The sequence below is a fragment of the Danio rerio genome, chromosome 7, assembly GCF_049306965.1.
Source record: "Danio rerio strain Tuebingen ecotype United States chromosome 7, GRCz12tu, whole genome shotgun sequence".
NCBI classification, from domain to species: domain Eukaryota; kingdom Metazoa; phylum Chordata; class Actinopteri; order Cypriniformes; family Danionidae; genus Danio; species Danio rerio.
This window is the reverse complement of record NC_133182.1, coordinates 41967718-41983252: the sequence shown is the minus strand read 5'-3', so window position 1 is coordinate 41983252 and position 15535 is coordinate 41967718. Positions and strand designations below refer to the sequence as shown.

General features: G+C 36.5%; 1 protein-coding gene across 2 annotated transcripts in view; it reads left to right on the top strand.

The window, feature by feature from the left end:
- Positions 1-6657: 6657 nt before the first annotated feature.
- The window catches only part of plxdc2b (plexin domain containing 2b), a 110777-nt gene continuing 101899 nt past the window's right edge, over positions 6658-15535 (top strand). Inside the window, exon 1 of one of the 2 annotated variants that reach the window (NM_001146305.2) lies at positions 6658-7022. In NM_001146305.2, coding sequence (NP_001139777.1) covers positions 6920-7022 — 103 coding nt within the window. In that variant the 5' untranslated portion in view covers positions 6658-6919. The remainder of the gene's footprint in view (positions 7023-15535) is intronic. The other variant, XR_012382235.1, reaches the window with a different exon arrangement.

Genomic DNA, 15535 nt, shown 5'->3' with positions numbered 1-15535 from the left:
TTAACATCTGCTTAACAATGAATGACAGAAGTAAGATTTAACCCTGATGTACTGTTAGGGATGTTTTCATCCACTCTGGGGTAATTATGGGTCTTAATTTGGCCATAACTTTTTCTGTGTTTCATATTTAGAGACAATGCTTTGAAGTTTTTTAGATAACTCGATGCACTTTGGGGAAATGAACTACACTTTTGTTAGGTTAGGGATAAAAACAACCACTAAATTAAACTGCTGTAAAAATGCATCAGATAAATTTTTTTTTTTTTTTTTGCATAAATCTGTTAATCAACCTCAGTCCTAATCAAAACTACTAAATTGTTAAAAAAAAAAAATGTTAATGCTTTAATTGCCAAATTCATAAATGACATTACTGATTTGGTTGAAGTTTTTTTTTTTTACCTTTTATCAAAGTCTTGGACAACATTGCCTTTGTTGCTGTGTTATTGCTTTGTTGCTGTGCCATTATAACCTAATTTTTTTTAATTACAAAACCGTATAATCATGAATTTTTTATTGTTGGTGGATTTCGCTGTAGGGAGGAGGTAAAATTTGTAATTTTTTCATTTGATCATCAGTTGGCACCTTTAAACCTTTAGATAAACCTGTGCAAAAAAAGCTTAGTTTCTAGATTTTATATGGAGTATAAAAGCAAGTTAAAGTGAGTGAATGTGATCTTTACGCACTTACCTTGATGTTTCTGAGTAAATCAAAATATATATCTCAGCATCATCAAATGTGGTTATAATGGAAGTCAATGGGGCAAAAACAGCCACCAACAGTAAATTAGGGTGAAAAAAATGAAAATGTAAAAATGCATCAAAGCCAATGTTGTTACTAATTGTTCATTTCAAAGACTGTGATATGAGGTTTGAAAAATCCAGTCCACAATTGCTTTTTAAATTGAAAAAACATCATTTTAATGTTTTTTTTTCATTAAATCAGTGACATCATTTGTGAACTTTACAATTAAAGAGTTAAAATCATGCAGTTTTCTAAGAAATGTAGTAGTTTTGATCAGGACTGAGGTTGATTAACAGATTTATGAAAAAAAATAACAGCAGTTTAATTCAGTGGATGTTTTCATCCATAGCAAAAGGGTAGTAAATTTGAACAGTGCACAAGGGTTAACTATTCGAATCTTTAATATATCACAGCTTTTTTTTTTTAGCACTGAGATGTTAAATACTACAATAGTGATACTGTGACTTTTCATCAATTTTTGTCTTTTTTAATTAATATAGTACACTGTTAACATTTTCCTGTAGAATCTACAGTAACTTACTGGCAGCACTTCACCAGTAACTTACTGTAAATAAATTACAGCAAAAAAGTTTTATTTACATCTACAGCACCATTTATCTTGCAGAATATGTATTTACAGTAATGTAAATCTTTACATGTAAAATTTACAGTAGTTTTCACAAAGCAACTTTAAAATAGTTACATACTGCATAACTGTCCTAAAGTAAAATACAGCTCATATTACCGTTCAATACAAAAATTGCTAACAGTGTATCATTTACAGTATATGATTCATGTAAAACCGCACTGAATGTATTGTGATTAAGGTATGTTTAGCTTTTTTACTTTAAAATTATTACTACATAAAACTTTTTCATTTAATGACATGTTTGATGCTTTTAAAATATGCTTTTAAAATGACTATATAAAATATCTAAAGTTAATATAAATATGGTGCTAAAAGTGTTTTTCTTTGGATTTTGTGGTTAATGAAGATTTGGGGCATGTTTAAAATGTTCATTGTTGACATCATCTTAAAGGGACAGTTTACCCAATAATGAAAGTTTTACCCACTATTTACTAACCCCAATTGGGCCCAAACCATTATGAGTTTCTTTATTCTGTTAAGATATTTTAGAGAATGTTGGAAACCTGTAACCATCGACACCCATAGTATGAAAAACAAATACTGTGAAAGTCAATGGTTTCTGGTTTCTAAGATTTTTCAAAATATCTTCTTTTGTGTTCAACAGAATAAGAGAAACTCAAACAGGTTTGTGAACGATGTAAATGATGGCAGAATTCTTAGTTTTGGGTGAACTATACCTTTAATTTACAGTTTTCTTCCTGCAGATAAAACAACAGCTTCCTGTATTCTTCTGTAAAACTGCATATTTTTCTTGATTTATTTGTTTTGTTGTTTTAATCATGATGACACTGTAACATTAGTGAAACACTGATATGTACGTAGACAGCTGTGGTTTTTCATATTAACGTTGCGTGAGGCAGGAAATTAACATTTTCTCGAAGACAGTGAAAACATTTAACCAGTGCTGCTGCTGAGGTGTAAAAACTAATAGAAGGAGACAGTTTAATATTTATCAAACACACACACTCGCTCTCATTTGCACAGAGGTGTTTCATTAATGTGCTTAAATGCACAGTCAGTTCATCTGAATCTCAGCGGAATAAAAGATAAGCAGCATGCAGAATCTTGTCCATTCATCAATTGGGCACTTTCATTTTATTGTCTTTCTTTATCTCCCCATCTCTCTCACTGCTTCAGAGTCTTGGCTTTTTTACTCTGAAATTGAAAACAGAACAAAACTAAATGTATTTTTTTTTTTTAGAATTGCAAATATCTACATGCCCTTTAACAGACATGTGAGTGTTGGTTGCATTTTGATACTGAAAGAGACTTCTAGTTGCACAATGGAAGATTACATATTGAATATAATGTTAATTCAAATGATTTATTATTAATTTTGGCTCACCCTAACACCTTAACCGTAGTTCTAAAAGAAAAATACATACAATTATTTTTATGTATTGTTGTTTCCAGCTAAGAACATTTCCAAAGGGAGATTATGTCAAATTTATCTAATGTGGACTATTTCCCCTAAACGATTGCCAAACAAGCTTGCGCAGTGTTTCAGTGATGAAAGAAGACTTAAGCTTTCTGTCAAATAAACTATTAACAAGTGGAAGCCTCGGGTTAGCATCTGACGGGATAATTATTTTTCCTCTCCCCAAGTGGCAACAGATAACAATATTTTATCTTTAAATACATGTTTACAATTGAGTGCATGTCAGATTATCTCTTTAAAATGTAATCAATCAACTGCACACAAGTAATTTCAAGAAATCAAATGGCTGTTATAGATTCCATTCTTAAATGGCAAGTTTATTTTATGTTTTCTCGAAGACGGTCAAATAATGCAACTCTATTGAGTCTAACTTCATGCTGGATAGAGCATCGATTTGGTTTTTATTTTCATTAGTAAACTGCTTGCATTTGTAGGTGAATAGGGTAAAATAATGATTTTTAACAATACTACCTCAGTTGAATGATTATATTTATCTGTGTATTAATTAATACAGTTGAAGTATATTACATTTTAGCCCTCCTGTTTATTTTTCCCTGATTTTCTGTTTAACAGGGTTCTAAACATAATAGTTTTGAAAACTCATTTCTAATAACGGATTTTTTTTATTTTTGTCATGATGACAGTAAATAATATTTGACTAGATATTTTTCAAGACACTTCTATACAGCTTAAAGTGGCATTTAATTGCATAACTAGGTTAATTAGGTTAACTAAGCAGTTTAGGGTAATTAGGCAAGTTATTGTATAAGGATGGCTTGTTCTGTAGACCACTGAAAAAACATAGCTTAAAAGGGCTAATAATTTTGACCTTAAAATTGCTTTTAAAAAAATAAAAAACTGCTTTTATTTTAGCTGAAATAAAACAAATAAGACTTTCTGCAGAAGAAAAAATATTATCAGACATACTGTGAAAATTTTCTTGCTCTGTTAAACATCATTTGGGAAAAATGTAAAAAATAAATAAATTCAAAGGGGGGCTAATAATTCTGACTTTAACTGTATATACAGTATATATGATTGTATACTGTGGTGTGAAAAAGTATATGCCTCCTTACTGATTTTTTATTTTATTTTAGTAAAAGCCTTCATTTCAAAACTGCATGATGTGCTTACTTGTGCTTACTACTTTGACTAATATTTAAATTAGTTTGACGATCTGAACATATAAAATGACAAACTTGCAAATCAGTAAGAGGCAAGCACTTTTTCACAACACTGTATGTGCTAATTTACAGTATTACAAGCAAATTAAATATATTGTTTGTAAAAACATTAATAATGACATTATTAAGACTTTCAAAGTTTGGTAGAAGTGCTGCTGAAGTAGAGATTTATGGCTAATTGCAGGAGAAAAACCTTATCACAAGAAAACCACCTTTAAAATGTATATTATTGCAGTTTAAATCTTAAGTCCAACAAAAGAAAAATCACTTGTAATTTGTACATCAGACAGAAAAAAAACATAAAAAGCCAAAAAAAAACTCAAGTCTTGACAAAATAGTTATGTTAATCTGTTAAATATTATTTGTTGCAATTTTGTCTACAGATGCTCAACCTTTTTATTCAATTTACCCAGTCGTATTTCTCTTTCGCTCTTATTTGCTATCATCTGTTTTCGAACAATTCCACATGTAGCGTCTTTCTGCGCTGCTCTTATTAATACAGCATGTTTATACTTAGCCTTTGACATATTTAGTTTACATCAGCTCAAACTTCAAAGAGGAATAGATTAGATAACATCTATGCAACCGAATTACAAATAGGTTACCTTGCAAAACCCCTGTCCAAGGAATACTAACATGAGCTCAATAAATCAAGGTTTTCAGGTTTTTGGGGGGGCGCTTCTACGTGTTTTGGCTCTTGATGTGACACTATAAGGGTGTGTAAATTGGAATGCTAATGTGGTGGCTTTAGCAGTCTTCATCCTTAAATGTTTTTGCTAGGCTGCTTGTCCTGATGTGAAGGAGCAGAGGGAGCTGGTTTAGCGATCAACCGCAGCTCACTGCCTCTCGGGCCTCTAGAGGGACTCCGCTTGGCAGACGGTGTGGAAAAGCCTGCCAGTGCCATTCCCAAACATTAATGATCCCCTGTTCACCCCCTCCATTGCCTGTCTTGCCTCTAGGCTCTTTTAAGAGGAGACAGGCTTTACCAAATTTATAATGTGCTAACATCAAGGGCAATCAACACTGAGAGCAACTGAACATGACAAGTTCTCTTACTACACAATTCTCATGCATATAAAATAAGGTAAATTATGTGTAAATAAGGTCTGACAACATTCTTAATTTGAAATAAAAATATTGTCATTCAGAGCACTTGATCAGTCATAAATGTTTTCAAGTTGTGATTGGAAATTTAGGGTTATTGCATCAAATGTGTCTCAAGCCCACCGATCTCTTACCTTTATGTGCTGTTGGTGATGATTTCATCCACTCTGAGGTGATTTTAAGTCTTGAGAATGATTTTTGGTACAAATATTATTTTGATACATATTTTGGGAAAAATGCTTTGAGAAAATGTAAAAAAAAATCTACAATACACTTAAAAACACTACCCTTTTGTTATGTCTGTGGCTGAAGCAGAAATGGAGACTGATCAGACCAGGCAACATTTTTCCAATCTTTTATAGTCCAATTTTTTCTGAGCCTGTGCAAATTGTAGCTTAGTTTCCTGTTCTTAGCTGACAGAAGTGGCTCCCGGTGTGGTCTTTTGCTAATGTAGCCCATTTGACTTAAGGTTGGACATGTTGTGTGTTCAGAGATGCTCTTCTGCATACTTCAGTTGTAATGAGTGGTTATTTGAGGTACTGTTGCCTTTTTATCAGCTTGAACCAGCCTGGCCATTCTCCTCTGACCTCTGGCATCAAGGTATTTGTGCTCACAGAACTGCCGCTCACTGGATATTTTCTCATTTTCAGACCATTCTCTGTAAACCTAGTGATGGTTGTGTGTGAAAATCCCAGTAGATCAGCAGTTTCTGAAATACTCAGACCAGCCCGTCTGGCATTAACAATCATGCCTCGCTCAAAGTCACTTAAATCCCCTTTCTTCTCCATTCTGATGCTCGCTTTGAACTGAAGCAGATCGTCTTGACCATGTTCTATGCCTAAATGCACTGAGTTACTACCATTTAATAGGCTGATTAGAAATTTGTGTTAACAAGCAGCTGGACAGATGTACCTAATAAAGTGGTTCTAATTCAGATTTTCAAATAGATTAGCATCTCAGTCAAATATCATTGTATCCTAACAAACCATTCATGAATGGAAAGCTTATTTATCAGCTTTCACGTGATGCATAAATCTCAATTTTAAAAAGCATGTGTATGGTTTTCTGATCCAGTGTCACAGATATTTATTTTTAACCCTTCTGAAATGAAAACGCCTGTCATTTGCTGTCTAATATGTTAATTTGCTAAGAAATTAGTCATTGTTTTCTTAAAGAAAGCCTTAAATTGGTCAAATGTCACATTAAACGCATTTACAGTTCAACCGGAATAGCATACACACATTGGCTATAGGGACTTTTAAATAATGTGGTATTTCTTAAACAGAGCCTAATCGTAATGAAATAATGTAATAATTGTGTTATGAATAGTCTATCATCTCTAGTTAATTTTGAAGCGGAACTCTTTTAATACCTGTTGTAAGATAAAGTTCAGTGACATTTTTTGTAGTGTATGCTTGTGTTGAACCGCGTTTATGAAAGCCGCGGCGGGAACGCCAGACCCGCTTCACGTCTGCGAAGCCCCTCACAAGTCAGAGTCAGGACACTATTGGTGCTACATGTGTGACGCCATCTACACCTCCTGGTTTCGTGCTGAATGCAGGGATAAGAGGCGAGCCAAACAGCACTGTTTTCTAGACGGTCTTCAACTCTGTTAGGATTTGTTTGGGTGTGTAGGAAAACGCGTTATCACGAGCGCGAGTCCCCGCATCACTGAGGCGGAGAGCGGCGGAGCGGGAATGACCAGCCGCTGACCACACGCTCTTTGCCTTTATTTCACATTCTCTTTGGCGACGGCACAGCGAAAGAAACTGAGGACATCTGACTCAGTGGATACTATCTGCCATGGCGGGTTCAAGCACGCTCGATGTGTTTGTGGGGATTGTTCTAGTTTTGCAGGCTTTGGGAAGTGTTTTCCAGATCACCCGAGGAGAATTAACGGCGGAAGGTGAGTGCCTAACGTTATATGGTGTCTACAGCTTACAGCCTGCGTTAATGACACTAGTTTGTTTTGGCAATAGAGATGTGGGGAACATCAGGTAGTCACTGTGACCTGAAACCATAAGTTAGATATATAATATATTTTTCCCTTTTGATATAATGACTTTGGATCAAATGCATTATGGGAATGATCAGAAGTTGCCCGGACATTTAAAAGCTCTGCCTCTTATTTCAGTCAGCTCGCTGCAACTTTTATTCTTAACGTGTTTTATTCATTTCAGTAACAAAGTCGATGCATTGTGCTCTGTTATGAATGAGCTGTGCTGTTGTGGCTGTGTTGTTGTGATGTGCTGTTTGTATGCCAGAGGCGATGTTTATCAGCAGCTGTTTTTTTGAACGGTATGTGACCGTGCTATCGCTTCCTGCAGAAAGATTATGAGTGCTGGAGAAACCTGTACCTTCAGCTGCCGTTATGCTGTTTTCCTTGACTTTTCCCTGAAGCACATACTGTAGGCTAACCTGTTCATCCCTGGAGCAGCTATAGGGTGTCTGTCATCGCCTTCTTCGGTGTCTCTGCACACTGCGCAAGGTTATTTACCGTGAGACACTGGAGCTTCCAGTAGTCTTTTTTTTCCAAACTACACATATAAGAGAAAAGTACACTGCAGTAATTTAGTCCTCCTCAACTTATACATTCCAACGGTGTTTCTCCTTTTCGACCAACCCAAGAGCTCGTGTTCGCATTATAGCCTTTGTCTGTCGGTGTCTGGCTCTGTCTCTTCAGAGATCTCATATAATTAAATTATTTAACTAGTATAGCACAAATGTGAGAGCTGTTGTGCTGAATGCCCGCGCTGTTTTAATAGCACTTTTGTACAGCATTGTCAATAAAAAGTAAAATATGTTATTTAATCTGTAATAAAAAAGTTTCAGTAAATCACTTTTAATAAGTTTTATTTAAAACATATTTAAATTATTATTAATTAAATTATTAATAATTAAATTATTATTAATTAAAAATTATTATTTGTAATTATTTAAAGCCAAAACTTTTGGTTTGTCAGCGAGTATTTGAAGTCACTTGGCTCCAACTCCACTCTTTCTATCTATCTATCTATCTATCTATCTATCTATCTATCTATCTATCTATCTATCTATCCATCCATCCATCCATCCATCCATCCATCCATCCATCCATCCATCCATCCATCCATCCATCCATCCATCCATCCATCCATCCATCCATCCATCCATCCATCATTACCATTTGGCCTATGTATATATCCACTCATTTCTGCTTATTCCCTTTTACTTTAATTTGTTTTATTTTACATGGGCTTTACCAGCAGATCCGTCCTGCTTCAAACCCAGCCTTTAGAGTGGACTAGCTTAATCAACCCCCAGTACTGGGAAACAGCCACACACTCTCCCATCCGCACTCACAACTACTGCCAGTTTGGTTTTGTCCAATTTACCCATCTCATGTGTCCTTGGGCTATAGGGGAAACGAGAGCGCCTGGAGAAAACCCACACAGACATGGGGAGAACATGACAATTCTACACAGAAAGGCATCTAGTACATATAACTCATGCATAATTATTTAAATGCATTAGTTTCTCCTTGCATCAACAAAAGAGAATTAGTGCCCACTAATAATTCCTTTAATTGGTCCCATAGAGATAAGCCATGAAGCAAGTAACTACACAGTATATTTCAAGTACACATAATGAGGTATTTTTAGTGTTGAGAGACTGACTCTGTTGTTATTTACAGTGCTTTGTGTGAGTGGTACAGCTAAATATCTATTTTGCTTTGATTTAGTTTTTTCCATCTATCTTATTGGTCGAATTGCCTGGGCTCAATAAAAGCATATGTAGTGCACTAGATTGTAGAATAAATTGATTTTTTTTTGTTCTGTTTAAATAATTCATATAATTTAAAATGATATAGGAGTAATTAGTCATATAAATTAAAGGTCACCTATAATGAAAATCATCTTTTGTAAGTTGTTTGGACAGAACTGTCTGTATGTATAGAGTGACCACTGTCATATTGATGTAACACAAAAAGTCTCATTTTTTAAGTTTCCTGACGATTAAATAGGACCCAAGTCCCAGTGATTTTGAGGCCCACTGCAACGTGACGTGGAAGTAGGCATGTGATGATAACCACTTTCAAGGTTTACCATGGTTTGGAAAAGTCAAGGTTTTAAAACCGCCAACATTGATCACTATACTGTTCCTATAGTATATGCAAGTGTGTGTATTGCAAACGGCATTTGTGTGTGACTCATCATTTCAGAAAGGCTTGAATAGACTCCACTACAAACTTTCTTGCTATTTTTGACCAATGAGCTGTATTTCAGCTTCATCTGAGTCTGTCACTGACCACTGTTTATCTGACATAATGCATGATGGTGGGCGGGGAGAAGCAGCTCATTTGCATTTAAAGCCACAGGCTACAAAAACAGCTACAATGCACTCAGACATCAAAATGGCCAGATTCTGTAGGCCATAATAAATAATCTGATGGGTGTTTTGAGCTGAAACTTTAGACATATTCTGGAGACACCAACGGCTTATCTTGCATCTTATAAAAGGGGTCAAATAGGTACCCTTTAATTTTTTTTCATAGATTTGTAATATTCTGTACATTGAATGCATAAATTATGTCGAAAACAATGACTGCCTAGCTTGGATGTAGGGTGTTTCCAAGTGCACTTGAAGGCAGTATGACATACATATCAGTACTCAGACTGCTTGACAAATCAAACCAGAACAGACTGCTGTGTAAAATGTGTTATACAATGAGAGAAGTGGCCCAATGTATTTATTTTTTGATAAAGTATTCAAATTTCTGAAACAGAAACAGAACTCTGTGACCTAGTTTGTAGCCTACTTTACAGGTCTTGGCAAGAGTGGAACTACATGTGAGCTTGGAAAAAAAAAACATTGCTGCATAATGTCTCTCACATGTGTACATTCAGTCCTGTGGCTGTGTGTGATTTTTGCACAATCTTTCATTTCTTATGATAGAGGAAAACAACCAAGTAGGCCAAGGGTAGAGCAATATTACATAATCTTACAGTGAATCAGCATTGTGCAGCTTATGATAACCATTACTTTCCAAATCCTGGAGCTGAGTGACTTGCCAACATGTTTTGAAGAGGTCAAGTCAGCTATTATCTATGCTATTGTGCTAAAGCTATTATCGATGAATTTGCAACAGTTTATCTTATCTTTACCTTCCGCATTTCTTTGCGTTTTAGAGGGACATAAGATTGTTGCTGGTTATCTGAAGGAAGCCTTTCACAGGGAGGGTTTATGAGTAATAGTTGATATTTAGCCCTGAAACTGCAGTGACGGATTCTCTGAGAAAAGGAGAGATGGTGAGAATGTGGGGCCCCACAAGTCTTAAGTAGTTCATCCAATGGGTTGGGTTTAGGTTTGTATTCAGTCTGTCACCCCCTCCCTTTGGCTCTTCTCTTTTTCTCTTTCTGCCCTAAATCTCTGCTGAACGGTTATACTTTTTACCATTACATTGTATTTTATTTGTGAGCTTAACAGTCATGAAAAAGTCTTTCTTTAGGCTAATACTCAAATTTAGCCATATTAATCATATTACTAACACTCTTTGCAACATTTGAATCAGTGTTTAGGTCTCAATTTATTTGGAAATCAGAGTGTTTGCTTCTTGTAGCAAGCCGGTTAGCATCTTGAATTACCCTGTGGAGCTTTTTAACACTTGTAAAGATCAAATCTGCACTGTTGTCAGTCATTGGCACTGCACATCTGCTCTCTGAAGTCTCTAGAGTGATATTGAGGAGGTATATTATCTTATCAGAACATTGAATCCAGAGCTGCTCCTGGCTATAGGCCACCTCATGTCTTTGGCAGTGGATTATCAATCTATTATACCTTGGCAGCAATATAAACTACATCTTGGCAGCTCAGACCCATCACATGGAGCTCCTCTGGATTTCTTTTGTACCTTTACAGCTCATGTGAGCCGTCAGGTATAGCTTCATCTCCTCATGTGGTGGAGTTTTAGCATCTCTTGTACACATGAAGTGGCTGTCTCTCGGCTCGTGGCCCAGATAAAGCATTATTTATAGAGAGTGCTGGCCATCTGCAGTGCTGTGTCAAAAAGACTTTATTAATAGGACTATGGAGCTGGGTGTGTTTCACTCCCTTCCGATACAAGTAAATTAATAGTTTGTTTCTAAGTTTAGTGAAGCGAAGTCAGAGGTCACACAGGTGGAAGAATCTTCTAACTTTGTGGCTGGACACTAAATGTACACAAACATTAAAGGTACTATGTACCTTTATGCAAACAAACTTGAGAAACAAACTTTAGAAGATTTTGGAGTTTTCACAGACCGCATGAGAAAAACAAAATGTATGATAATTGCAGGTTTCTGATCTCTTTTCCTGCCCACTTCTCAATAGAAAGTTAGCATGTTAGCATATCTAATTCTCTCAGGGTCAGTTCTCCAGACTAGAACTTTCCTCTAAGAGAACTGAAGCTAGTCACATATCACATACATAACAAAAGTTGTGAGCGCAAGCAGAAGTTTTAGGTTGAGCATGACAGAACATTTTCCCCATTTCAGCTTAATATTGACAAATGCACTGCTAAAAAATAGACTTTCAGAAATGACTGCTTTGACATTGTAATAGCTTTATATTTTGTATATCTCAATTTCTGTAGTATTTGTTCTATAAAAATTATGAGCTTAAAGACAAAACTTTGAATTTATTAATAATTGTATTCTGTTACTCCTAAATGCGTTTTCATAAGAAAAAAAATATTATGAAGATCCCATATTACTGCCACAGTACTGTTGATATGATTTGATAATATTTCTGCTGTAAAATCATGGTTAATGTTTGGATATTGAAGCACTAGATCTTTGTTTCACAATGCTGAAACCATTATGGTGTTGCACTGAACTAATAAATAGTGCAGTATGTACATCAACCAGTTGAAATTAAAGAGTAAGTTAAGCTTTTTTATACAGAAAAGAATGGAAATGCCATCAGATGATACATTGGTAGTTGCACCTATAGCAAAACTTAGTCTGGCAGGAGAAAGGCAAAATTGCAAAAGGAGCTTTTTGTTGCAGTTTGGTGTTAATTGTGTCAAATTAAATTTGTTGAAGTTTCTCAGATAAAAGTGAAGAGCGGGGGCTATGGGAGTTGCGGAAGAAAGCGAAGAGTGTGGGAGGTGCTGTGGGCCTCTAAAATTATATCTATGTGGCTCCCCAAAATGCGTTGGCCCTTAGAATTGTCCGGCGCCCTTGCTGGGCAAGTTGGTGCTTTTGAAAGCACTATTGATTAAGTTTAGGAAAGGAGGAGGGTGGGTCAGTTGATTAATCAGTCAATTAATCAGTCAACAGCGCGCTCTGGTGGATTTTATGCTAGACAGGCAGGAGGAAATGGAATTTGCAAGAAAAATATGAGATCTTAAAAAGTGTACACAATAACCTCTGGTGGATTCATGAAAACAAGAACTGCATAAAAAAAAACATACTTCCTGGGACACTTTTGGCGCTCTCCAGAAATGTACTGTATGGGGTCCTTATTTAGAATGAGCCTGGGTTGGACTAGTGCACTTGTGTCAAATTCAGTCCTGGAGGGCTGCAGCACTACACAGTTTAGTTCCATCCCTAATTAAACAAACCTGATCAAACTAATTGAGTCCCTCAGTCTTGTTTGAAACCTACAGGTAAGTGTGTTGGAGCAGGTTTGGGACTAAAACTGTGTTCCATGTAGAGCTGTGAACCTACACTTGTCTCACGGTTCGGTTACGATTATCATGCCATCGATTCGGTTCAAATTGATATCTCAGTGCATCACGGTGCTTTCCATACACAGTTTTATATTTTCTTCACAGCAGAATTCTTGTATTTAAATGTATGAATATGTTAATATTTCTATACTATTTGTAATGCAATTTTGTTATTTAAAACAAAAAGTCAGATATATAAACTGTACCTTTAAACAACTCAAGCATTCATAGCAATTAATATAAACAAATCTAAATTTCCCACTTGCTTTCTGATCCTTGTTTACCAAGTTCTTTTGCACCCTTTTGATTGGTCACACCCTAAACAAAACGGCTGCTATTGGCTATTGCACGCTGCGCTCTTCACAGATGAGTGACACTGATAAGCGGCAGGCAGCAGCGATGATCACAGCTGATCCATGATAGACACGGTGGAGAAAACTCTGCAGGCACGCACTTGTGTATCCAGAAGTATCGCTATAAAACAGCCGAGAGGAGAGGAAAAGTCATGCCAGCAGGTCAAATGGGCCCACAGTGAGAGAGAGAGAGAGAAATTGAGTTATTTTATCCTCTCAATTGCAGTAAAATAGGTGCTTTTGCTGTAAGTGTCAGTGAAAGACTGATGTAGCAAACACACGCAGTCAAATTGTGCACAGTTTCTGCGTTTTTAAGTAGTTGGAGCGTTGTAAATACTGACGCTCTCCTCCCTAGTAAGCTACCGAGACAAAGCCCATATAAGATAAATGACGTCAGTACACAATAACCGATTATGATTATAACTGAACCGATGCCGTATTGTCTGCATCGCGTGCGCCGAAGAAACAATTAAGTTTGACACCCCTAGTTTCATGTACTCCAAAAGCAGAGTTTGACATCCCTGGACTAGTGGGTCCAGGTCACATGTAGTCGCTATTTCATGTTCTATGTTTTGACACTGTACAATGATGTTTCACTGTGAACGTGAACAGCACATAGCAGGACCATATGAGTCTAAACTTAGACAGATCTGCTGCATCACACGTCTATGAATGTGCCAACATTTTCAAATTCCTCCCGTTTTTACAATCCCCACTACAGCACAAGAACAGCATTTTCTAAATTTTCCACTTGGGAGAGCATCTTCAAAAAGCTTGGTTTTGGCAGGACAAAAACACTGTCTCATTGTATATGGAAGGCCAAAACATCGGGATAAAGATGGATTTCTGGATTAGTGTAAATAAATCCTCAGTCTCTCTCAAGTCCAACATCGTAGAATGGGAAAGATCTTTACAAAATGACCATGTTTCTAGGGTCTGCTAGTTGGACTGTCAGCAGAGATCCTGCAATGTCGTTTCAAGCTGTCAGAAAGCTGGCCAGAACTTTAGGTCATTTTTGACGAGCTCCAGTTATTTTAGCGTCCAATAAGTCTGGTTTGGATTAAGTACTGGACACGTACAAGCTGACAATTTCAGATGTTTTCCTCGAAAGGTCCAGTTATTATTTTGTTCCTGTGACCCTGTACTTTATATTTGTATACTGAGAATTGCAAAACACCAAGTGTTTACTATTAGAGTTGTCCTTTAGTAACAGATAGTTGTGGTTGCTCCATCTGGACGTCATTAGAATAGCACATCCTTCCTGCATATTTTCCACCCCTCTCTTCTTTTCTGTAAATTTTTCGCTTAACAAGACTGTCTACATCTTCATTCTCGCACAACCCTGAAACTGTTTGGACGAGCCCTGTGGGTGTGACCGATATTTGTGTATATGAGACAGTGAGGCGATGGAAGATAGCATGAGCTCATTGGATATTTTTTTTTATGTAATTTTCCTTAACACCGACACAAAACTCCTTCTCTCTAACAAACACACACTAACACAGAGACCTCCTGGCATCATGTAGGCATCAAGTTAACTGACCATAGCACTGATGCACAGCCTGTTTCTAATACACAGCCTGGTTCTAAGTTCATCATCCATCATAATGCCAAAAGCAGCAGCCTCCCACACACACAAACTCATACTCACACACACAAAAACGAGCCCTGCAGAGGCAGCCAGCGGAACCTCCATTGACCTTCATGTCTCTCAGAAGTGACTGCTGTAGGGGGAGAAGACTCTAAGGGCGTTTGTAGGAAGATCTTGGTAGGAGAGTGGGAGAGAAGGAAAGAAAGACACCGCTTGAGAAGATTAAAAGCAGCACTTAATAGTCAGATGATGCAGAATAAAATGTGAAATTAGTTGGAGAAAGCACAGAAAAAACCTTGGGTACGATGAGGCAGTGGATAAGCTGACGTACTCCCTTGTACTGTATCTTGGCAATACCCTTTTATTGTCATGTGACCTTGCGTTTCAGAATCGCCTAGTAATTGTACTGAAAATGAGAAGCACATGGGACTAGTGAAAAGTAGCATTTTATTTTTCACAATGACATTTTAGCTTATCAGATGTAATATCTGCTACAGTAAAGCAAATGGACCCATGTCTAAAAAGATTTGGGATGCATATGGGTGATTTTACCAATATATAAACCATGGAAATATGTTTCCATGAATTGTTGTTCCAGCAAGTGTTTTCCAGGCATGAAGTAAAGTTTGTCTGTTGTAAATTGAGCCAGCAGCTGAACTTATATACTTTACACAGGATTTTTCAGATGGGTCATTGAGTAGTATTTGATATGGAGAGTTTAGAAGTACAGCAGTTCATTTTTGATTCAGTTTCAGATTTAAACTGTGTCTAAAACTCTTTTCCTT